The sequence below is a fragment of the Tamandua tetradactyla genome, chromosome 6, assembly GCF_023851605.1.
Source record: "Tamandua tetradactyla isolate mTamTet1 chromosome 6, mTamTet1.pri, whole genome shotgun sequence".
Lineage (NCBI taxonomy): Eukaryota > Metazoa > Chordata > Mammalia > Pilosa > Myrmecophagidae > Tamandua > Tamandua tetradactyla.
The window spans coordinates 58,327,230-58,351,754 of NC_135332.1; the positions used below are offsets into that span (position 1 = coordinate 58,327,230).

The 24,525-nt window shown below is 35.5% G+C and overlaps 1 protein-coding gene across 2 annotated transcripts in view; it reads right to left on the reverse strand.

Annotated features, from left to right (window-relative positions):
* Window positions 1-24,525, reverse strand: part of UBE2G1 (ubiquitin conjugating enzyme E2 G1) — a 121,440-nt gene that overhangs the window by 26,022 nt on the left and 70,893 nt on the right. The window contains exons 2-4 of one of the 2 annotated variants that reach the window (XM_077165598.1): window positions 22,961-22,996; window positions 12,569-12,671; window positions 3,515-3,612 (exon numbers count right to left, since the gene is read on the reverse strand). In XM_077165598.1, coding sequence (XP_077021713.1) covers window positions 3,515-3,612; window positions 12,569-12,671; window positions 22,961-22,996 — 237 coding nt within the window. The remainder of the gene's footprint in view (window positions 1-3,514; window positions 3,613-12,568; window positions 12,672-22,960; window positions 22,997-24,525) is intronic. The other variant, XM_077165599.1, reaches the window with a different exon arrangement.

Sequence of the window (24,525 nt, forward strand, 5' to 3'; positions counted from 1 at the left end):
AGCTCATTCTAGGGTTTTTCTCAATCCCTTGATGCTGAGTCTCAGCTCAATCTAGGATTTCTGTCCCACGTTGCCAGGAAGGTCCATACCCCTGGGAGTCAAGTCCCACATAGACAGGGGGAGGGTGATGAGTTTGCTTGTTTTGTTGGCTGGAGAGAGAGTCCACATCTGAGCAACAAAAGAGGCTCTCTTGGGGGTGACTCTTAGCCCTAAATTTTAAGTAGATTTGACCTATCCTTTGTGGGGTTAAGTTTCATATGAACAAACCCCAAGACTGGGGCTCAGCCTATAACTTTGGTTGTCCACACTGCTTGTGAGAATATCAAGAATTCAACTTGGGGAAGTTGAATCTCTCCCCGTTCTCACGTTCTGGGCACTTTTATCTGTCTAAAATCAAGCTTTCTGGGCCAAGACAACTGATAAAGTTGATGGTACCTTCTTGGACATATTTTCCTTCCTAGGCTTCTATGATACCCCCTTTTTTTTTGTCCCCTTCTTTTTTTGGTTCTTAAACCATTCTCTCTCTTAGTCACTTTCTAGTCTTCCTTCTCCTTAGTTTGATTTGTGATGTTGCCCTAATTCCCAACATTATTTTCTCCCTGGGTAAATTAACTTCTTCATTATATCACAATGTTATTGGTCATCTAGATGCCAGTAACTACCAACGTCTTGAGCTCACTGCTGAGCCATGGACTAGTTTCATCTAATTACCTAAGTAATTATGGCATAAGTGTACTCCACAAAAAACAAGTCTAAAAATGAATGCACATAAGCCACACAAAGTTAATCTTTATCCAATAAGTATTTTTTAACAAACTTGAATAATTTATAATTCATAAACCCTATATTCACCCATTTATATGTACCATTATTTATAATTTACCCATTTAAATGTACCATTTAATGGCTTCATAGTTATATAACCACCACTACAATAAATTCTAGAACATTTTCATCAACCCAAAAACAAATTCTTGTTCTGATTATTATCAATCATGTCCTATTTCTCCCTAACCCTAGATAACCACTAATGCACTTATGCCTCTATAAATTTGCCTCTTCTGGACATTTCTTAAAAACAGAATCATACATTGTGATTTTTTGGTAACTGGCTTCTTTCACTACTATAAAACATTAGTATACAAAGTTCTGTATGGATATAAGTTTTCAGTTTTCTTGGTTATATAACTAGGAGTGGAATTGCAGGGTCATATGTAATTATGTTCAACTTTTTGAGGAACTGCCAGACTATTTTCCAAAGTGATTATACCATTTTACATTCTGACCAGAATTTCTCCATATCCTAGCAAATATGTGTCATCTCTTTTTCTGATGGAAGTCATCCTAATGTGTGTGAAGTAGTATCTCATTGTGTTTTGATTCTCCAATTATTTTTTTGAATTGCCATACAACTCTAAATTCTCATCTCTGCATTACCACCCACATCTGGTAGTCAAGAAGTGAGAGTAACCAAATCATGTTTCCTGCCACTACTCTCAGTTTGAGCTTTGATTGTTTCTTATCTGAACCACTGATGAAATCCTCTGCCTCCTGGCTATCAGTCTGGCTTTCCCTTCTAATTCTTCCTCCATGAAGATAATCTTTGTAGAAGGAAAATATAATCAAAATGAACCTAATATACCGTTTTAAACACATTAATTTAATGATTTCCCCACTGCCTAAAGAACAAAGTCCAAGTCAGGGCTATTTGCCATTTAGAATTCTGTTGTTCTGATTCTCATTTCTGTTACCAAAACACCTTTATACATACATCACTATTATCTCATAATTTCATCATTATATTTACATATCTATCCCCCATTATATAAACCATGTTATCTGTACTGAAAGAGACCAAAACTCATTAATCATCTTTGTACCATGTCTAGCAGACATCCAAATACTTGCTTAACCTTGCTTGGGTACCCAGGTACTTGCTTGCTTATCCAGGTTTCCCTCCCATTCCTATTTCAGAACGACTTTTCAATCCGTCCTAAGTCTAAATTTAGGATGGTACTTGCCATCCCTACCACACACAACATCTCTTTAGGTATTCTCTCTTTACAAATTATCTGCTCCCTTAAAACAAGTCTTGATCATTTCCTCTCTAATGCATTCTCTTTTATGGCATATAAAAACAAGAGTCTGTTCTACCTTAAAGACAAAACAAAACTGATTTCCCTCAGTTCTCTTAAGCCATGTAGACCACTGCCATGCTTCCTCTTAATAGAAAAAAAGCCCCAAATATTTGTTTACATACATGCGCTTAATTAAATTTCCCAAAAAGAGAAATTAAGGCTCAAAGAGGCTTCACTACTTTTAAAATAGGTGCAAAAATATTTCCTATCACACATTACATAATTCAAGTAAAGGCAGGAAAAACTGTCAAAAGCCTAGAATAGATGAAAAAAATATCAAAGCAACAATCAAAGCAATTCATGCATCCATATATCATATAAGATTATCATTAATGCTGTCTCTATCACAACTATATTATTAGAAATATCTTTCCCCTTCTTACTGGTACAAAAAACATATTTTTTATAATCGCTTCTGTCTTAGATGCAATGAAATATGGTAGTCCCCTTGGTTCCCAATAGTTTTCTTTTTGCCAGTTCCAGTCTCTTAAAATACCCATCTGTTTTTTAAGCCAATGGGCTCTACAATACACTCGACATACTTCTGATAAATCCTTTATTTCATTCACTCATTCATTCATTACTCTTACTAGTTTTTGCTTAAATTAATACTAATCAATTTCTATTCTTTGCAACCAGGAGTCTTGATGATAAGGGGGAAAAAAAGACAACTCTGATTACGCATACTCAAACTAGTCAGAAAAGAAATCTTTTCCAGCTCTATCATACAAAACAAGAGCAAAAGTTCAGGGGGACAGTGTATAAATGCAGCTTATCTAGCCTGACCTTTGGCTCACAAAGTGGCTTTTAAACAGTAGCTAATCTTTGAGTGAAAAAGTTAATGTCACCATTTCATGCACAGCACTACTGGATGATTTACACGTTTTTAAAAATATGACTGTTTATCATACTTGACCCTATTGGTCACCTTTTTTATACTCAGAATGTAGATTAAAAAGTAGAGTTACCCATGGTCTAAAAGCTAAGATGTGAAAATATAAATAGAAAATCCAGATCTCCATGCTCTTTCTGATAGCCTGTGAAGTACCTAGTACCTTGAAAATTATTTCCTCAAATATAAGAGCTCTGTTAATGCTGAATATTACCCAGAAACCCTACTTCTATTTTGGAACATCATGAATCTCAAAAAGAGCTGAAAATAAAGGAAATAAATTTAAAAATCATTTTTTCCATTTAATGTCCGTTATTCTTTTAAAGACCCTAGCACCAGGCCATATGCACAATAAATACAATGAACTAAGTACAACAGTTCCAAAGGAATTTCACTGAAAACAAAATCTTTCCTGTTGATCATGAAAATTTTAATGAGAAGCCATCAGATTTGTAAATGTAAAAGGAAAACTAGATAAACTTACCATTCGGATGCCAGATTTCTGTAATGAATTTCATTTTAGGAGGCCGGAGGGGATAATCTTTTGGGAAAGTAAGATGAGCCTTAAAAACACCACCTTCACTGAAAAAAAAACAGACAGACAAACAAATTTTTGCCTATAAGTTTCTGCTTATAAGTAGGCAACAAGGATGCTAGCATTAACACTAAAATTAAAGTAAATGAATAATCTGGATTTCAAGTGGATAATTACTTAATAAAATATCACCTTATTAAACTCTCAAAAGAGCTGGTAAAATGAAAGAAACAGTTTGTTAAAAAGACACCTGGATAAGAAGATCATATTACTACCATGCTACAAACCTTTTTGTCACTCCTCACTGCACTTATAACAAAATTCAGAAGGTTTAACATTGCCTATAGTGCTCAAGTTGCCCATTTCTCTGTTCATCACAACCACTTTTCTCTCCATGACAGCCAATCTTCTTACAGTTCCTCAAGCACACACCAAGCTTTTTCTCATCTCAAGAACTTATGCATATTTTGTTGTTCTCTGTCTGGAATAAGATGTGATGATGACCTTCTATTCATCCATTCATTTAATCATACAGCAAATATTTATTTATTCTACACTCGTGTCAGATCCAGGAGTATAGCAGTGAACAAAATATAAAGTCTTTGGCCTCAAGAAGTATATATCCTAATGACTTTCTAGAGTAATACCATCCAAAAGTATTTTCTGCAACACTGGAAATCTTTTCTATTTGCACTGCCCAATATGGTAACCACTAGCCACATGAAATATGTCCAATACAACACAAGAACTCAACTTTTAATTCAATTTTAATAGCCTCATGTGGCTAGTGACTACCATATTGCACAGTGCATCTCCACATCACTGACATCTAGCTAGAAAAGTTCTTGAAGAACCGTCAAAAGAACTATATATAAGGTGTATACATTAACAACTAAAACCAAAGAGATCAAGTCAATCTAAAGGAGCAATAATGACAAGACTCCTGCCTTAAGGTCTTAGTACTATCAAGGTACATTTCTCTGTTTGAAATATCCTTCCCCCCTTGTTTTCTGATTGTTATTTACAACTTAATTTAAATGTATCTCCCTCCTGAGAAAGATTTTACCTGACCATTCGATCTAAACTAGCCATGAGGTCCCTTTTCATTTCATTATTGAAATGGCAATTCTCATACCCGATTCTTTTCATCGTTCTCTGTAAGCTACATATCAGAGCAGGGTATATAATCATAATTGCTTCACTTCAATGAAAAATAAAATTCTTAACTCATTAAATAGTTTTCATTGCCTGAACAAATATGCAATGAGTACTGAGTATGTGCCAGGCACTATTCTTTTGTGAAAGAACACATCCGAGGTCAAGACCTTAGAAGATCACTAGTTTCATGGAACTTGCATTCTAGAGGCAGAAGTAAAATACAAAGAAGTTTCAGGAATTAGTACTGTCACAGAATGATATGAACAATCAATTGTTAAATGGGGGGGGAGCGAGGATCTATAGAACAAGCTTGCTTGCTTTATTTATTTATTTATTTATTTATTTATTTTTGCATGGGCAGGTACCGTGAATCGAACCCGGGTCTCCAGCATGACAGGCAAGAATTCTGCCACTGAGCCACCATTGCGCCGCCTGCAAATTTGTTTTTAAGAAGAAAAAGTTGGGGCATGTTTGTGCACAAACAGAAAAATATCTGGAAACATGAACCAATGTATAGCAGTGATTAAATCTGGAGGGCAGGTTCATGAGATCTACTTTCTGTTGTGTACATACTATTTGCATTTTTAATCACAAGCAAGTATTAATTTTTATTGTCTTTTCTGACCGTAAAAGCAAGATTCTGAGAAGTTAAGCTTAAAAAGGAGAGGTACTATCAGTAATACCAAATAATTCTGAATACTTAAGAAAGGCCACTAGATTGGAATGCAAAGCTACTCACCTTGATAATACAATTTTGATGGAAGAAACAGTTTAAAAGACTGCATATAATTTAGGAAAGAATGAGGTAACAAAGCATAATCATAATCCTCAGGAAAATCTGTTAAGAGTTTAATAGTTAAAGATGGTAACTAAATGGAGAAACTGAACAAATAGAGGGCTTTAAAAGAGGAAAAAACTAATCTGTCAAGAAGGTTGAAACGTACTGGCAGAAAGCCTAGGAATACTAAAGAAAGAATAACACCAAAATTAGGTAGAAACAGGAATAAAAAAAGGGCAATAGAGGGCTTAACTATGAAAAAGAAGGAACATCTTTTCTTTTCACACAGAAGAAAAACAGATTTATATTACTGATATCCAAGAGCAGAAAGGAAGAAAAATGGCAGTTTATGTCAGTCTTAGCCCCTTTATTTACATAATTCATGAAGTTACCTACTGAAGGGAAAAAAACATGAACACCTAAGAGAAATGGAGAATGGAAAGGCTATAGTGAAGAATGAATTACGCTGATAAGAGGTTAGTGTTTACTTTCTCAGCCTATGTTACTGAGATAAGTTAGTGCAGTAAGCTATGTTACTGTATAAGTTAGTGCCAACACTGGTCTTAGGATATAATAATTATATGGACTAGTAGTTTTTCAAACTGGGTCTAAAAAAACTTTTTTTTCCCAACATATAAAGAGAATAGATAACATGGGAATTTATCACAAGCAGTTTGTTTCTTTAATATCAGCCAAATACATGTCTCTGTTCAGCAACCTGCATACACATATGTATGCACTAGGCCCTAATATAAAATATTTCTGATTATGGGTTGTGGGAAAACCTGCATACACATATGTATGCACTAGGCCCTAATATAAAATATTTCTGATTATGGGTTGTGGGAAAACCTGCATACACATATGTATGCACTAGGCCCTAATATAAAATATTTCTGATTATGGGTTGTGGGAAAAACAGCATGAAAGCAAAAACTACAAAACAGATATTTGAAAATTGTTAAAAGGGGAAATTTTGGGTTGTATAAATGTTACAGAATTTTAAAAAAATTTTTTTAACCACAGGACTGTGTAACACAAACAGTGAACCCTAATGTAGACCATGCACTTTAATAGTACAATTATATTATTCTTTCATCAGCTAATGTAGTGTTAAAAACAGAGGCAGGTGTGTGTTAAAAGGGAACTCTATGTTTTATTTGGTTTCTTAATTTTTTAATTAATAACAATAAATTTAAAAACACACACAGGGCGGGCCGCGGTGGCTCAGCGGGCAAAGTGCTTGCCTGCTATGCCGGAGGACCTCGGTTCGATTCCCGGCCCCAGCCCATGTAACAAAAAACGGAAAAACAAAATACAATAAAACAAGAAAATGTTTAAAGATGTTTCCCTTTCTTCCTTCCTTCCTTCCTTCTATCCTTCCTTCCTTCTCTCTGTCTTTCCTTTAAAAAAAAAAAAAAACACACACACACGAAAAAGGTAACTCTATTTTCTACAAGCCTACAACATCCCTAATTAAACAAACAAACAAACAAATACATCAAAACAGCTCTCACAAAGCCCATGCAGTTTATTTCTATTGTAAAGCTATTTCTCAATAACATTAAGCTAGCTAGCTATCCTAGGCTCCTTAATTTCAATTGATTAGATCTACTCAAAAGCACCATAGTAAATGATCAAAATCTCCATCATGAAAAACTGCCTTAGTCCCTTAAATTATTTCCCAGCTTTCAAATATCAGTTAAATTTAATAAGACTGTCCTAAAGGTTAAAAGTACACAATTTTCAATCTGTCTAAAATGCCCTTAGGTACTCTAAACTAGCCATGTGGTCCTATTCCATTTATAGTTCTATCTGTGGACCCCCACAAGGCCATTGACAGGCTATACCTGGTGATAAACTAGTGTTGGTCCAGTAGAGAGAGATTATCAGAATGGACAAAGATTTCTTTTGAAATTATCTGTTATTAAAAAGAAATTTTAGTGCATAAATAAAATACAAGTAAGCCAAAATAAAATTCAAAATCCCAAAGTTATGATGATGCTTAACAATTTGAAACCTATTCTATAACATGAATCTAACTGCCAACACCCTAATAAATATTCTTCAGTGGTCACATGTTGTCCTTAGGACACAGGATAAATTCCAACTCTTTCATAATGTACATAAGAAAGAAACTGCCAAAAAGGAAAGAAAAAGGCACAATATATCTTAAATAGTGCTTCTGTTTTTTGAGGGCTTTAAAAAGAATGCAATAACTTTCAGGACATGCATATCAGAAAAGGCTACCAATAAAAAGGAATCCTATCCAAGTAATTTTGTATTATAATGTCTGAGCAAAATTCGATTATTATAGTGTCTGTCAACTGCTTTAAGGCTTCACTAGTTACAATATGTTAAAAATATGTGTGAGGTGAGTTTAAGTATAGCGGGGTGCTGCAGGCACTCTAAACAGGAAGGCAAAATGCAGTGGTTGCATCAGCAAGTACATACTCCAGAGACAGTGCCACAAATAATTCTGCTACCCACATCTCTTTTTAAAATATATACTTAATACCAGAAATGGGCTTTTACTGGTGAAGGAATGGCCTACTAATTAGCACAATATATATTAAAAATTGGTTCTCATTTAGTGAAGCTGAAAGTATGCAAATATATAGAAACTTGCTAATAATATAAAGCTAACCTGAGAAATTAGATGATTAAGATGATGATGATTAAGATTACTAAATCATTACTTAGATACTCCTCTTTTAATTTCTCATACATTAAGAGCAGACAAAGAAAAATACCTGAAATCTCTGAACTTTAATCCAACTGCCTTGATCTCTGATGATGAGAGCCTCTATTTTTTGCTCTTGTCATTGTAAAAACCTGGTAACTGACCCTCACTTGTACCCATTTTATCCAGGTTTTTTTTTTCAATTTTTTATTAATTAAAAAAAAATTACAAGAAAGAAACATAAACATTTCCAACACATGCTCATTCCACTCTACACATACACTCAGTAATTCACAATATTATCATAGTTGCATATTCATTATCATCATTTCCAAGAACATTTGCATCAATTCAGAAAAAGAAATAAAAGACAACAGAAAAATAAAACGAAAACAGGAAAAAAAAATTTTACATACCATACCCCTTACCCCTCCCTTTTATTGATCACTAGCATTTCAAACTAAATTTATTTTAACATTTGTTCCCCCTATTATTTATTTTTATTCCATATGTTCTACTCATCTGTCAACAAGGTAGATAAAAGGGGCATCAGACACAAGGTTTTCACAATCACACAGTTACATTGTGAAAGCTATATCATTATACAATCATCATCAAGAAACATAGCTACTGGAACACAACTCTACATTTTCAGGTAGTTCCTTCCAGCCTCTCCATTACATCTTGGATAACAAGGTGATATCTACTTAATGTGTAAGAATAACCTCCAGGATAACCTCGAGACTCTGTTTGGAATCTCTCAGCCATTGACACTTTATTTTGTCTCATCTCACTCTTCCTCCTTTTGGTCAAGAAGGTTTTCTCAATCCCTTGATGCTGGGTCTCAGCTCATTCTGGGATTTCTGACCCACGTTGCCAGGAAGGTCCACACCCCTGGGAGTCATGTCCCACATAGACAGGGGGAGGGTGGTGAGACTGCTTATCGTGTTGGCTTGAGAGAGAGGCCACATCTAACCACAAAAGAGGTTCTCTTGGGGGTGACTCTTAGGCCTAATTTTAAGTAGGCTTGACCTATCCCCTGTGGGGATAGGTTTCATATGAACAAACCCCAAGACTGGGGGCTCAGCCTATAGCTTTGGTTGTCCACACTGCTTGTGAGAATATCAAGAATTCAACTTGGGGAAGTTGAGTTTTCCCCCATTCTCACCATTCCCTGAAGGGGACTTTGCAAATATTTTTCCACTCACTGATCAAATCACTCTGGGATTCATCAGGGCATCACCTGGACAAACCAACAAAATCTCATGTCCTACCCAAAGTTCCATTACTTATGTTGTTCAACCAACTATCTACATAAGTTATATTAGGAGATGCACTAGTCAAAATATAAATTTGTACCAGGTTTTTTTACTTTGGAGTTTTCTGATCAATACAGACAGTCCCTAACGGTTATTAATGAAGGGCTTTAGGTTAGCCCAGAACTAACCCACCCCAAATCCAAAGTTATCTTTATAATCGAAACTGGATCTAACCACAATTGGCCCACCTGACATATGCAGCTTAGACTTTGACCTTTCAGTGATCTTTATCTCATTATAATACTAAAAATCATGTCTATCATCATATTAATGCTGTCATTTTCTTACATGTGTTCTGTAACTAAGCATGCAATCAACCTGCGCATTGGGCAGAGAATCCACCACCTTTGTCTGATTTCAGAGATATTCTTCACCATTGCATGAAAAAAGTATAAGAATCCAGTGTGGCCCTTAGAAATGAAGCTCAAGATTGGATCCCCAATCAATCCTTTATATAGACTTTCTCTCCCTGTCTCATACTACTGTAAGGGTAACAAGATTCTGTCTTTGAAATGTCACTGTGTCTGTGTTCTGTAACTAAGCATGCAATCAACCTGCACATTGGGCAGAGAATCCACCACCTTTGTCTGATTTCAGAGATATTCTTCACCATTGCATGAAAAAAGTATAAGAATCCAGTGTGGCCCTTAGAAATGAAGCTCAAGATTGGATCCCCAATCAATCCTTTATATAGACTTTCTCTCCCTGTCTCATACTACTGTAAGGGTAACAAGATTCTGTCTTTGAAATGTCACTGTGTCTCCCTTGAGTAAATTTTTCATGCAATGTATTGTGCATAAAAATGTAAAAGAACAGGCCTAAACTTCATCAGGCTCATAGAGAAGGTGTTATGTATGATTTTCTACAGCAGACTTTGATAAGAAATTTGCTTTTAAATGATGTTATGTGGGTTTTCAAAGATGTGCCAATTTGAATCTGTTGTACACTCTAGAAAAGCCAAGTTCTTTAATCCTCATTCAATATGCTTGGTAGGAGCTTTTTGACTGTTTCGATGAAGATATGGCCCACCCAATTGTGGATGGTAACTTTTGATTAGATGCTTTCCGTGGAGATGTGTCTCCACCCATTCAAGCTGGGACTTGCTTACTCGAGCCTTTTAAGAGGGAACCATTTTGGAGAAAGCTTTAGAGCCCATCCAGCCAGAGACCTTTGGAGATGAAGAAGGAAAATGCTTCCAGGGGAGCTTCATGAAACAAGAAGCCGGGAGAGAAAGCTAGCAGACTTTGCCATGTGCCTTTCCAGCTGAAAGGGACACTCCAAACTTCATTGGCCTGTCTGGAGTGAAGGTAACTTCTTGTTGGTGGCTTCATTTGAACATCTTCATAGTCTTGCCTTAATTTGGACATTTTCACAGCCTTAGAACTGCAAACTTGAACTTAATAAATTCCCCTTTTTAAAAGTCATTCCATTTCTGATATATCGCATTCCAGCAGCTTGCAAACTAGAACAAATGGCAACTATTATCTACTCTAATGTATAGAATGCACAAATTGAGTTATTTCAGTTTGCTATTACCAGTACAAACATATATTTGGGAAATAAATTAGCAAAAGTTTTGCTGAACAATAATTGTGACAAACATAAATCATTTTCACAGTCTAGAGGAAACCCAAACATCTTCAATACAGGTCAACCCTGCATGTTTCATATATACCCTGGTATATAAATAGCTTTGAATTTTCTTGTCCATTAGCCATTTTATGGGGGAGAAAAGATATTTTATCTTAGAAAACCTAAAAACAACAACTTGACAATCACAGAGAAAATTCTAATGCATCCAAATCTCTGCCTTCTTAGTACCAAGAAGGACCAAAGTTAAATGAGGAAGTATAGTATCCAAGAAACAAACTATCCCTACTATAACTCAGATGTATGGTTTTAAAGAGGTCACTTCCTTTTTTTCCCAACATCTTAACTTCTATAAAAAGTGTGAAATAGGGCGGGCCACGGTGGCTCAGCAGGCAAGAATGCTTGCCTGCCATGCCAGAGGACCCGGGTTCGATTTCCGGTGCCTGCCCATGTTAAAAAAAAAAAAAAGTGTGAAATACATTACTAGTTTTGAACCTTCACTAATCACAAACACCAGGAAACCAAGATGCTTCTCAAAAAAATTAAATACTAATAAATTGAAGTACTCTACATACAATATGAGCAGAAAATAATATTTTGAATATAGAAATGTATTACATGAACTATTTAAGAAATTCCATCCCTCTTTTTCTATTGTTCTTTGTAACCACTACATCCTGTTGTCTATATTAAAATCATTGGTTCAACAAATGGTACTCAGTAAAAGATTATCTTGCACCCCAACAATCACTTTAATAAACTAAGAAGAGGTGACCATTGACATTCTAGGCATGTAATTTGCACCAGATAAATTATAGAACACAAGCACATCATTTTAGGGTCAAAACACCTTGGTTCTGATCAGTATTCTGTAGAGACCTGATTAGAAAACCACTAAAAATACACTTTTGAAAGTTCTCTCCAGTCTTCTTAAGACACCGATGTATAAAATACGTTGTGAATGAAATCTCTCTGAAATACGCAATAATATACTTTAGTTAAACTGATAAAGTATTAAGAACAGCAAAGCCTTCCAGCCTCAAACTTATGAAACATCATAACCTCTTTGGAGGTTAAAGCACAGCAAGCACAAAGGAAGAGAGGAGGGAGAAAGAGAAATATTCCAACAGAGAAACTAATTCTCCAATTTCTGGGATACAAGTAAAGAAATATATATTATTCACATAAAACATCACAGAATTTCTGAAATAAATTTACTCTAGATATCCAGAAATATTCAGTTGAGAACTATATGTATAAGAACACAACAGATTTTAGAAATTAAATCTTGAAGCAAAACAAAAATTCTAAACAATCAAATTCAGTACAGATTGGTTGTGAATACAGGCATTTCACTGCTCTTCAAGAATAATGACATTTGAGTTTATATTTCAATTAACATAAATAGTTTATATTTTACATTTCAATCAATTAATAGAGCTCCATTTTGAAGACGCCAGTTCCATTATACTTACTAAAGAGTATCTGGAGGACCAATAATAAGGACTTCCCATCGGTACAGATCATTGTCATCTATTAAACCTGCTGAAAAGCCTTCCACTGGATTTTTGTTGAGTTCTGTAGAAAAAGAAATTTTTGATCAAAAAAATTCTAGGCATGTAATTTGCACCAGATAAATTATAGAACACAAGCACATATGTTATAAATTCTAAATCATTAAATGGATATGTCTTACCAGGAACCTAATGGCCAAAACATTCCTATTCCTATAACACAAGGAAGCCTGGGTTAAACAAACTATCCAGAAGACCAACTCCTACTATCCTCTTGCTTTTACCCTAGTTTCTACCTACACTCATTACATTCTAAGTAGCCCTATAGTGTCTTTATGTAAGTTTGTAAATGCAGATATCCAGGCATTTTGAGAGATTCAGATACAGAGAATCGATGGGAAATGAGAAATCAAACGAGGACTCCTGATCATTCTTCAGTTGTGGTCTTCTGAGTTTACTATTAAGAAATACCAATAGAGGGTCTAACAGATTTTCATTAGACTTTGCATGTATATCTATTTAACATACCTTTATGTATCCTGAAGATACATGCCTACAGTGGGTATTCATGTGTGGCCCTGGAGTCTAGGGCCCCTAGACTCTGAGCCCAGAAAGAGCAAAAACCCCATGTGTCTTGCCCATGTTTGTTGGCCTCTCTGCCAGCTACCACTTCCATCACAAAGGAAGGGATTAAAATAACAGCTGGAACCTATGGGAATGGCAGTAATATCATAAGGATTTTCTTTTCTTTGGCATGGTGCTCTGGTACAGACGGAGGATGCTGGAGGTCCAGAGCCAAGATCAAAGACAACCACCTAATGAATCAGAGGAACACAGGCCAAGAGGGTCCTTAAAGGAAGAAGAGTGGTATGGAATCTAAACAGTTCCCAGAGTGAGTGAGACAAAGGCCTTAGTAATGTGATGGTGATGGAAAGATCGTGTGGAGATTTTTTTTTCAGTTGTGATGAAATATAGCTGGCATTCAGTGTGCTGCCCATATTTAAAGTATACAACTTAATAAGTATTGATGCATGTAAACACCTGGGAAACTGTATTAGCTCCCAAGCTGCTAAAGCAAATCCATACAATGGGTTGGTGTAACAACAGCAACTTATTGGCTTATGGTTTCAGAGGCTGGAAAACTGGCTTCCCAGGCTTGCTAGCCGGTTGGGGCTGACCATCTTCGGGGATCATTAGCTTTTCTGTCACATGGCAATGCACAAGGAAGCGTCTTCTACTTTCTCTTCCAGGTTCCCTTGATGTTCAGCTTCTGGCTGCTCTCGGTGGCTTCTACTTTTTTGTCCAATACCCTTTGCTTATAAGGATTGTAGCCATATTGGATTAACTGACCCCTCATTCAGTTTGGGCTCAGCTTATCTAATAATATCTTCAAAGGTCCTATTTTACAAAAGGTTTACACCCATAGGACTGTGGGTGGGACCTAAACATGCCTTTTTGTGGGGAACATGATTCAACCCCCAACAGAAACCATCATACTTATAATAGTGAGCATATATATCCACCATCACCAAAATGACCAGTTGCTTAACCTGCCAGGAAAGCTGAATGCTAACTGGCTCAAATTGGGAAATGGGACAAAGCAGGTTTAAGAAGGGAGAGTAGTTCAGAAAGGACTTGCTAGGACTTGCTGGGAGTTTGAATAGGTCTGTGTTTCCCATATAATTCACAATCATGAGTCAGAAAAAGCTTCTAAAAGAAAAGAAACTTCTTAGATAAAATAAAGGATTTAGATGGGGATAGGTACAAAGTTTAGACAGAGGAGCATGTATAAAAACTTAAAATACAGAGATCAGTACATGACTATAACAAAGTGGGAGCAGTTGAAACAAGGCAGAATTCAGAGCCTCTATAAGCCATATAAGTTTAGATTTTATCCAATAGGCAATGATGAACCTCTGACTGCTTTTAATTTTTTATAACAATAAGTGACACCTCCTGAAATTCACATTTTAAAACACCTGCAGGGATTGTGGGAAGATGATGTAGCAGGAAGCTTCAGGAACTGGTTCTTCTAGCAAAACAAGTGAACTCACAGAAACTGTCTGAATCAACTATTTTAGACTCTGGAATCTAATGAAACACTTGTAGCATACAGGGGAGAGTGGGATGAAAGACTGGTAAAGATTGGTGAATTTCACCTTGCATATAGACGCAACCATCACCCCAACCACATAGCAGACAGTATATGTGTGGCTGCAGGATAGGCAATAGGGACCTCATCTTCAAAATTGAGGAAGGGATGTTCTTATGGACCTGGTTACTGTTTTTGATGGTGGAAGGCTGGGGTGGCAGAAGAGAGGGTGGTCATTGTTTCAAAACCCATAGGCTAAAGTAGCACTCTTAAAGAGAGAGGATCCTATTTTTTTTTCTTTCTTTCCCCATTTGGGAACAAAACTTAATTTTCAGAAAAGTCACAGACAGATGGCTACAGTATTCAACAAGTAAAAAACTAGCAATTCTAAAGGAGTGGGAGAATTCTATTTCCAGAGTTACAACAAAATAATACTCAGAATTTCAAGTTCTCAACCCATTAAAAAAGTGTACAAAAAGCTTATATAGACATTTCTCCAAACAAGATATACAAATGGCCAAAAAGTACATAAAAAGATAGTCAATATCATTAGCCATTAGGGAAACCCAAATCAAAACCATGATAGTGTAGTATTTCACACCCAATGGAACAGCAACTATTTTTAAAAAAAGTAAAAAGTGTTGGAAAGGATGTGGAAAAATAGAAACACTTGCTAATTGTTGGCAGAAATGTAAAATGACATAGCTGCTGTGGAAGACAGTTTGGCCATTTCTCAAAGTTTTAAGTACTGAATGACCATATGACCAAGCAATCCCAAATTTTAGGTAGATTCAAAAGAAATTAAAGCAGTGACTCAAATATTTCCACACCAATGTACATGCAGTATTATTCACAACTGCCTAAAGATGGAAGCAACAAGTAACCATCAACAGATGAATGGACAAACAAAATGTACTACATACACACACACACACACACACACACACACACACACAATGGAATATTATTCAGTCATAAAAAGGAATGAAGATCTGACACGTGACAGCACGATGAACTTTAACACATCATGTTGAATACAAACAAAGTCAAACACAAAAGGACAAATACTGTATGATCTCATTGATATGAAATAATTAGAATAAACTGAAATCATAGAGTCAGAAACTAGAATATAGGTTATTAGGTGTGAGAGTAGGGGAAGGGAATGGGCGTTAATGCTTAATAGGTGCAGAAGATCTGTTTGGGGTGGTAGAAAAGGTTTGGTAATGGATGTTGCGATGGTACCACAACATTATGAATGAATTTAACAGCACTAAATTTTACATTTGAATGTGGTTAATAGGAGAAATTTTAGCCTGTACATATGCTACTAAGAATAAAGATTTAAAAAAAAAATACAACACAGTGAATCCTAATATAACTATGGTCTAGTCAATAATATAATTATAATAAGACTATTTAATGAATTGTGACAAAGGTAACACACTAATGCAGTACTGATAATAGGGAAAACAGTGTGTGTGAGGAAAGGGGAATGAAGCAAATGCTGTTATGTTCTACATGATTTTTCTGTAAATCTGAAACTTCTCTTAAAAAAAAAAGAAAGAAGTCCTAATAAATGTCACTATATGGACGTGTATTACAAACATCATGTTGAGTGAAATAAATCAGATACCACGGAACAGATATATACGCTTTCACTTGTATGGAATAGCTTGAATATACAAATACACAGAGAACAGAATACAGGTCAGGAGGGGTAGAGAGTTAATGCATAATGGGTATAGAGTTTCTCTCTGAAGTGTTAGGAAATTCTGGTAGTGGATGGTGGTGAAGCTAGCAAAATGCTATGACTATAATTAACCCTACTAAACAATATGTTTGGGAGTGCTTGGGATGGGAAAGTTGTTGTATATATGTTTCTACCATTTTTTTAAAATGAGCGACTAAAGAGACAATGAAAATTAAAAGCAATGCATGATCTTGGACTGAATCAAATAATGGAGTAAAAAAATGCCTAAAAAATGACATCATTGAGACAAAATGAGAATACAGACTGAAAGCTTTATATCGGTGTTAAGTTCTTAAACTTGATAACTATATTTAAGGTGGCTACATAATTAAATAGCCTTGTTCTTAAGAAATGTACTATGCTCAAGGAGCATGACAACCTATTCTGAGATGTTAAGAAACTGATAGGAAAATAGTTAGATAGGTAAAGAGACCTGGATATCAAGGGACAGAGTTTGTTGGAGTTCCTTGCAAAGGTTTTGTAGTATTTTTGCAACTGTGCTTTAAGTACTAAATTATTTCCAAATAAAAAGGTAAAGGGGAAAAACAAGAATTAAGGTCATTATTAAGACATTTACAAAATGCACAAAAGTTGAATGAGTTCATAACCAAATGACCTATCCTGAAAGATGTGTTCAAGAGAGTTCTCCAACACCATAAGTACACTGGAACCTTGGGTAGGACATGAGATTTTGTTGGTTTGTCCAGAGTGATGCCCCAATAAATCCCAGAGTGATTTGAACAGTGAATAAAAAAGTATTTGCAAAGTCCCCTTTGGGGAATGGTGAGAGAGGGGAAAAATTCAACTTCCCCAAATTGAATTCTTGATCTTCTCACAAGCAGTGTGGACAACCAAAGCTATAGGCTGAGCCCCCAATCTTGGGGTTTGTTCATATGAAACTTAATCCCACAAAGGAGAGGCCAAGCCTACTTAAAATTAGGCCTAAGAGTCACCTCCAAGAGAGCCTCTTTTGTTGCTCAGATGTGGCCTCTCTCTCCAACCAACACGACGAGCAGTCTCACCACCCTCCCCCTCTCTGCGTGGGACATGACTCCCAGGGGTGTGGACCTTCCTGGCAATGTGAGACAGAAATCCTAGAATGAGCTGAGACTCAGCATCAAGGGATTGAGACAACCTGTAGAATGAGCTGAGGCCCAGCATCAAGGGATTGAGAAAACCTTCTTGTCCAAAAGGGGGAAGAGTGAAATGAGAAAATAAAGTGTCAATGGCTGAGAGATTCCAAACAGAGTCGCAAGATTATCCTGGAGGTTATTTTTATGCATTAAATAGATATCACCTTGTTAGTCAAGATGTAATGGAGAGGCTGGAGGGAACTGCCTGAAAATGTAGAGCTGTGTTCCAGAGGCCATGATTTTGAAGATGACTGTATAATGATATAGCTTTCACAATGTGACTGTGTGATTGTGAAAACCTTGTGTCTGATGCTCCTGTTATTCACCTTGTCAACAGACGAGTAGAACATATGGAATAAATATAAATAATAGGGGGAACAAATGTTAAAATAAATTTAGTTTGAAATGCTAGTGATCAGTGAAAGGGAGGGGGGTAGGGGGTATGATATGTATGAATTTTTTTCTGTTTTCTTTTAATTTCTTTTTCTGAATAGATGCAAACGTTCCAAGAAATGATCATGATGATGAATATTCAACTATGTGATGATATTGTGAATTACTGATTATATATGTAGAACAGAATGATCGAAAGTTTTAAGAAAGTCTGCGTTTGTTTGGTGTTTTTTGGTATTTAAAAAAAAATTTTTAATTAAAAAAAAAAGAGCTCTCCAGGCTGAAGTAAAAGAACTCTAGGCAAGAAATAAAGAATACCAGTAAAGCTAAGCACATACATATAAAATCATGTATTACTGTACTTTTGGTTTACAATTTCTTTTATTGATCCTACGTAACTTAAAAGGTAAATGTGTTATACAATAATTAAAGTTTATGTTAATGAGCACATGATGTCTAAAGACATAATCTAAGACAATGTTATAAAGGGAGAGGAACGGCAATGTATAGGACTAAAGCATTTATATACTGAAACTAGGTTGATATTATTCAAACTACATTGTTACTAGTTTAAGGTGTGAATTGTAACCACAAAGGTAAATATCTAAGAAAGCAACTAAAACTTTAGAGAAAAGCAAAAAAGAAAGGATTTTAATTGGCAAATTATAAAAAAAACACAATTAAATACAAAAAAAAATTAGTAATGGAGTAGTGGAGTAACAAAAACTATCCAAGACATATACAAAACAAACAGCTAAACGTAAGCAGAAGTAAATCCTTCCTTACCAGTAATTACATTAAATGCAAATGATTAAAACTCTCCTATGAAAAGTAAGAGATTGGAAGATTGAAAAAAATACATGATCCATCTAAATGCCGTCAATAAGAGACTCATGTTTAAAACAAAGACACAAAACCATTAAAACAATAGAATGGGAAAAAATGTTCCACACAAACAGTAATCAAGAGGACCAGGTGGCTACACCATTGTCAGACAAAAAAGACTAAGTAAAAAAGGTTGCATGAGACAAAGGACATTATATATTGATAAAATGTTGAATCCAGCAGGCACTATCAATTATAAACATAAATACACCTAACAACAGACCCCAAAAATACATAAAGCAAAAATTGACAAAACTGAAGGGAAAAACATAATTTTACAATATTAATTGGAGACTTAAATACACCACCTTCAATAACTGGTAGACCCTCTGGATAGAAGATGAGTAAGAAAAGAGAATTTGAACAACATTATAAACCAATTACACTTAACAGTGAAAACTGCAAGCACAGGAATTAGACAAGGATGCCAGCCGATACTACTGTCAATACTGTACTACAGTACAGTATTGTCGGGCAAGTAAAAGAAATAAAAGGGACCCGAATTGGAAAGGAAAAAGTAAAACTATTTATATTTGCAGATGCCATGTCATTGTTACCAGACAAAAGTGGTAGATTCTTCTGCCCGATGCACTCAAATGACCAATTCCTGAGACACATGGGTTTCAAAAGGAGAACAAGTTTATTGCTAGGCACAAAGCAGGAGATCAGCTGGCCTACTGGCCCAAATTTCTGAATCCCCGAACTGCAATAATTCTGACAGTTTTCTAGCATTAAAAGATGGACAGATTTTAGGATAATGACCACAATGGCTCCAGATAATGTAATTAGAGGTGATCTATTTTTTGAGTATGCACAGACTGATTACATGTTTAGTCACAGAACATATGACTGAAAACTGCAGACTTAATATAATGATGGGCATGATTTTTACTATTATGATGAGGTATAGGTGACTTACAGGTTAGTCTAAGCTATTGTATGTGTCAGGTGGGTCCATTTTGGTTAGATCCAGTTTCTGTGATCAAGATAATTTTGGACTTAGGGTGGGTTAGTTCTGCGCTGACCCAAGACTCTTCATTAATAAATATTAGGGGCTATCTTTAGTGATCACAGGACTCTAAAGTCAAAAACTGGATAAATATGTACAAGTGAAGGTTAGTCACAAGGTTTTTACAATCACAAGGACACATGATAAAGTCTATACAATCTTTTATCAGAGATCAAGGCAGCTGAGCTACAGTTCAAAGATATCAGGCATTTCCATCTATCTACTCCAATATACAGGAAAGTAAAAAGGAATACCTATATAATAATTCAATAATCATAATCAACCCTTAAATCCTAACTTCTCAGTTACATCATCATGGTCCTACATATAAAATTCCCAAAGAATTCAGAAGAAAGCTACTAGAACTAGTAAAAGAATTCAGCAAAATTGCAGAGTATAAGATCAACAGACAAAAATAGGTGTGTTTCTATATAACAATAACAAACAATCTAAAAAGGAAATTAAGAAAGCAATTCCATTTACAATAGCATCCAAAAGAATAAATACCTAGGAATAAATTTAACCAAGGAAGTAAAAACTGAAAACTACAAAACACTGTTGAAAGAAATTAAGGAAGACCTAAATAAACAGCAAGATATTCCATGTTCAAGGGTTAGAAGACTTAATATTATTAATACGTCAATACAACCCAAACTAATCTGCAGAATGAATGTAATCCCAACCAAAATTCCATCAGTCATTTTCTGCAAAAATGGAAAAGCCAATCATTAAATTCATATATTATCACAAAGGGCCCTGAATAGCCAAACGATCTTGAAAAAAGAAGTTGGAGGACACACACTCTCTGATTTCAGAGTTTACTACAAAGTTACAAAAACCAAAACAGTGCAATACTGGTATACAAAGAGATGTAGACCAACGGAATAAAACACAGAGCTCAGAAATAAATCCACACACCTATGGCCAATAGACTTTAACAAAGGTGCCAAGGGCACTCAATGGGGAAAGAATGGTCTCTTCAACAAATGGGTGCGGGGAAAACTGGATAGCCATATGCAGAAGAATGAAAGTGGATCCCTACCTCACACCATACACAAAAACCATATCGAAATGACCAATGACTTAAATCTAAAAGCTGAAATCATAAAACTCAGAAGAAAACATACAAAAAATTTAAAAATTAAAAAAAAACATAGAGGAAAAATACCAGGGCTTTTATAAAAGTTGTATTTTATAAATATCAAATTAAACCTTTGCATATCAAAGGGCATTATCATTGAAGTAGAAATAAAACAACCTAAAAAATGTGAGAAAATAATTGGAAATCATACATCTGATAAGGGTTTAATATCCAGAATAAATAAAAACTACTATAATTCAATAACAAAAAGACAAATAACCCAATTTTAAAATATGTAAAGGACTTGCATAGATATTTCTTCAAAGAAGATACATAAATGGCCATTAAGCACATGAAAAGATACTCATCGATATTATTTACTATCAGGGAAATGCAAATCAAAACCACAATGAGATATCCCTTCACATCAATTAGAATGACTATTAAAAAAAAAAAAGTGATATGTCTTGGTGAGGATGCTGAGAAATAGGGACCCTCCTGCATTGTGGGTGGCGATACAAACGGGTGCATTCTTTGTGGAAAATACTATGTGGGTTTCTCAGAAAGGTAAACATAGAATTACCATATGACCTGACAATTCTACTCTTAGATATTTATCCAGTAGAACTGAAAACAAGGACTCAAATAGTTATTTGTATACCAATGTTCACAGCAGCATTATTAACAAGATCCAAAAAAGTGGGAAGAAACCAAATGTCCATTAACAGATGAATGAATAAACAAAATGTGTTATAAACATACAATGGAATATTTATTGAGCCATAAAAACGAAGTTCTGATTCATGCTACAACATGGAATAACCTTGAATACACCATACATCATATTGAATGAAATAAGCCAAACACAAAATGAAAATATTACATGATATTTCAATTATATTAAATTCTCAGTATAAGCAAACTCATAGAGACAAAAAAAGGGCAGTATAATGCCTACCACAGGCTGGGTGAATAGGGGAATAGGTGAGTTGTTTAATGGGTACAGAGTTCCCATTCAAGATGATAAAAATACTCCGGAAATAAAGAGTGGGAAAATTATATAATTATGTCATTGAATTGCTCACTTTAAACGATTTTTATGTTATGCATATTTTACCACAATTTTTAAAATAAACCTTATTTTTGCAGTGTATGGAGGATGACATAGAATAAGGTCAGGTTGAGGACAAAGAAACCAAAAAGGAAGTTATTCCAGTAGTTACACAGTAATAACTGAAATAAATGGTAGTGAGAATAGTGACAAAAAACATGCATATTTAAGAAACAGAATCAACCAACCAAACTTGGTGATGTGGGGGTTAAAGTAACAAGTCAAAAATGATACAAAAAAAAGATGCAAAGGTTTCTGTGGTGGAATTAGTTGGGAGTCTGTTCATTCACTGAAATGGAGAACACAGGAAGAGGTGCTGATTTGAGGGGGGAGGCTAGGAAACGATGGGTTTAATTTTAAATGCTTATGGAGCATAAATACTTTGTTTTTAAAAATTTGAGGGCTAAGGACAGAAATTTGAAATTATCAGAACAATGCTGAAAACTGAAGCCATGAGAGGGACAGGAGTGCGGGTAGTAGGGACTGAGGTCCTGTGTGTAACATTTACATAGCTTCCTAGATGCATGTGATCCTTCAATTTAAAAGTCTCATAAATCCTGGAGCGTCACACGATTACTAAATGAAAGCTATGAATTTGAAACTCACCATGAGCCAGTGGTCTACACACCATGAGTAAAGAGGAAATCAGAGACAAACGTCCTTGAAGAGTAGTGATCTGGACACGTAAGCAGTGGAAAATAATGCATGTGCAGACACACAGACTTCCTTAAATAGATTCATTATCAAGAATAACAGAATTGGGCAAGCATATGAAAAATAAAATCCCCATAGTTCTAAACTTCAATTCTGAGTTCATTCCAGTACGAATTTAATGACAGTTTTAAAATATGTATTTCTTGGGCAGTGCAATGGTGGCTCAGTGGCAGAATTCTCACCTGCATTGCTGGAGACCCAGGTTCGATTCCCAGTGCCTGCCCATGCAAAAAAAAAAAAAAAATTATTTCTTAGCTCTGTCCACTGAAAAGCTCTAGGAAAAAAATGACCATCCTAGTAGCAATGAGCAATCCTAGTGTCTAAAATATGATCTCTAAATATGATTTATAAGAAAAGGACTAGGGCTCTTCAGAGAAAAGGCTGATTCCAAATTTGGAACAGGAAGTGTTCCAATCTCATCTCATTCATACCAGATAAAAATGAAGATATCAAAAATACTACAGTCTTGTCAAAAAGACTAGAGTCCTTTTCTTCCACTTATGGTGAATAGCATAAGTACATGGAATCTTGAATAGGGCATGAGATCTTGTTGGTTTGTACAGGGTTAGTATGATGCCCTGATATATCCTAGAGTAATTTGGGCAATGAAAAAAGAAGTACTTGCAAAGTTCACTTGGGGACTGGGGAGAAAGGAAGAAATATTCAATTTCCCCATTTGGAGAATTTTTGATATTCTCGCAGGCAGTGGGGACAACCAAATCAACAGGCTGAGCCCTCGATCTTGGGATTCACCCCTATGAAACTTATTCCCGCAAAGGACAGGCTACGCCTACTTAAAATTAGGCCTAAAAGTCACCCCCAGAGAACCTCTTTTGTTGCTCAGATGTGGCCTCTTTCTCTAAGTGAACTCAGCAGGTGAACTCACTGCCCTCCACCCTATGTGAGACATGACACCCAGGGGTGTAAACTGCCCTGCCAATGTGGAATAGGACTCCCAGGATGAGCTGGGACTTGGCATTATGGAAGTGAGAAAGGCTTCTTGACCAAAAGGGAAGAAAAAGAAATAAGATCAACTAAGGTTTCAGTATCCGAGAGATTTCAAACAAAATTGAGAGGTTATCCTGGAAGTTATCCTTATGCATTATATAGATATCTCTTTTTAGCTTATGGTGTATTGGAGTGGCTGGAGGGAAATACCTGAAACTGTTGAGCTGTTTTCCAATAGCCTTGGTTCTTGAACATGATTGTGTAAAGATCTAACTTTTACAATATGACTATGTGATTATGAAAACCTTGCGTCTAATGCTCCTATCATCTAGGGCATGGACAGATGAGTAAAAGAAATACAGTTTAAAAAAAATAAATTATAGAGGGGATGAAGGTTAAAATAAATTGGGTAGATGGAAATACTAGTGGTCAATGAAAGGGAAGGGGTAAGGTATATGGTATATATGAGTTTTTTCTTTTTTTCTTTTTTATTTCTTTTTCTAGAGTGATGCAAATGTTCTAAAAAATGATCAGGGTGATGAATACACAATCATGTAATGATATTGTGAGCCACTGATTGTACACCATGTATGGACTGCATGTGTGTGAAGATTTCTCAATAAAAATTAAAAAAAAATTTAAAAAAATATACTAGAGTCAATGTGAAGAGGCTCCCAATGGCCAAATGTGGGAGAATCTGAATATTGATACAGATAATAACCACAAAGGATCTAGACACAAATGTCTAAATCCATAAGTTCATAACTGTGGTATCAAAAACAAGAAACTCGGTGGGCCG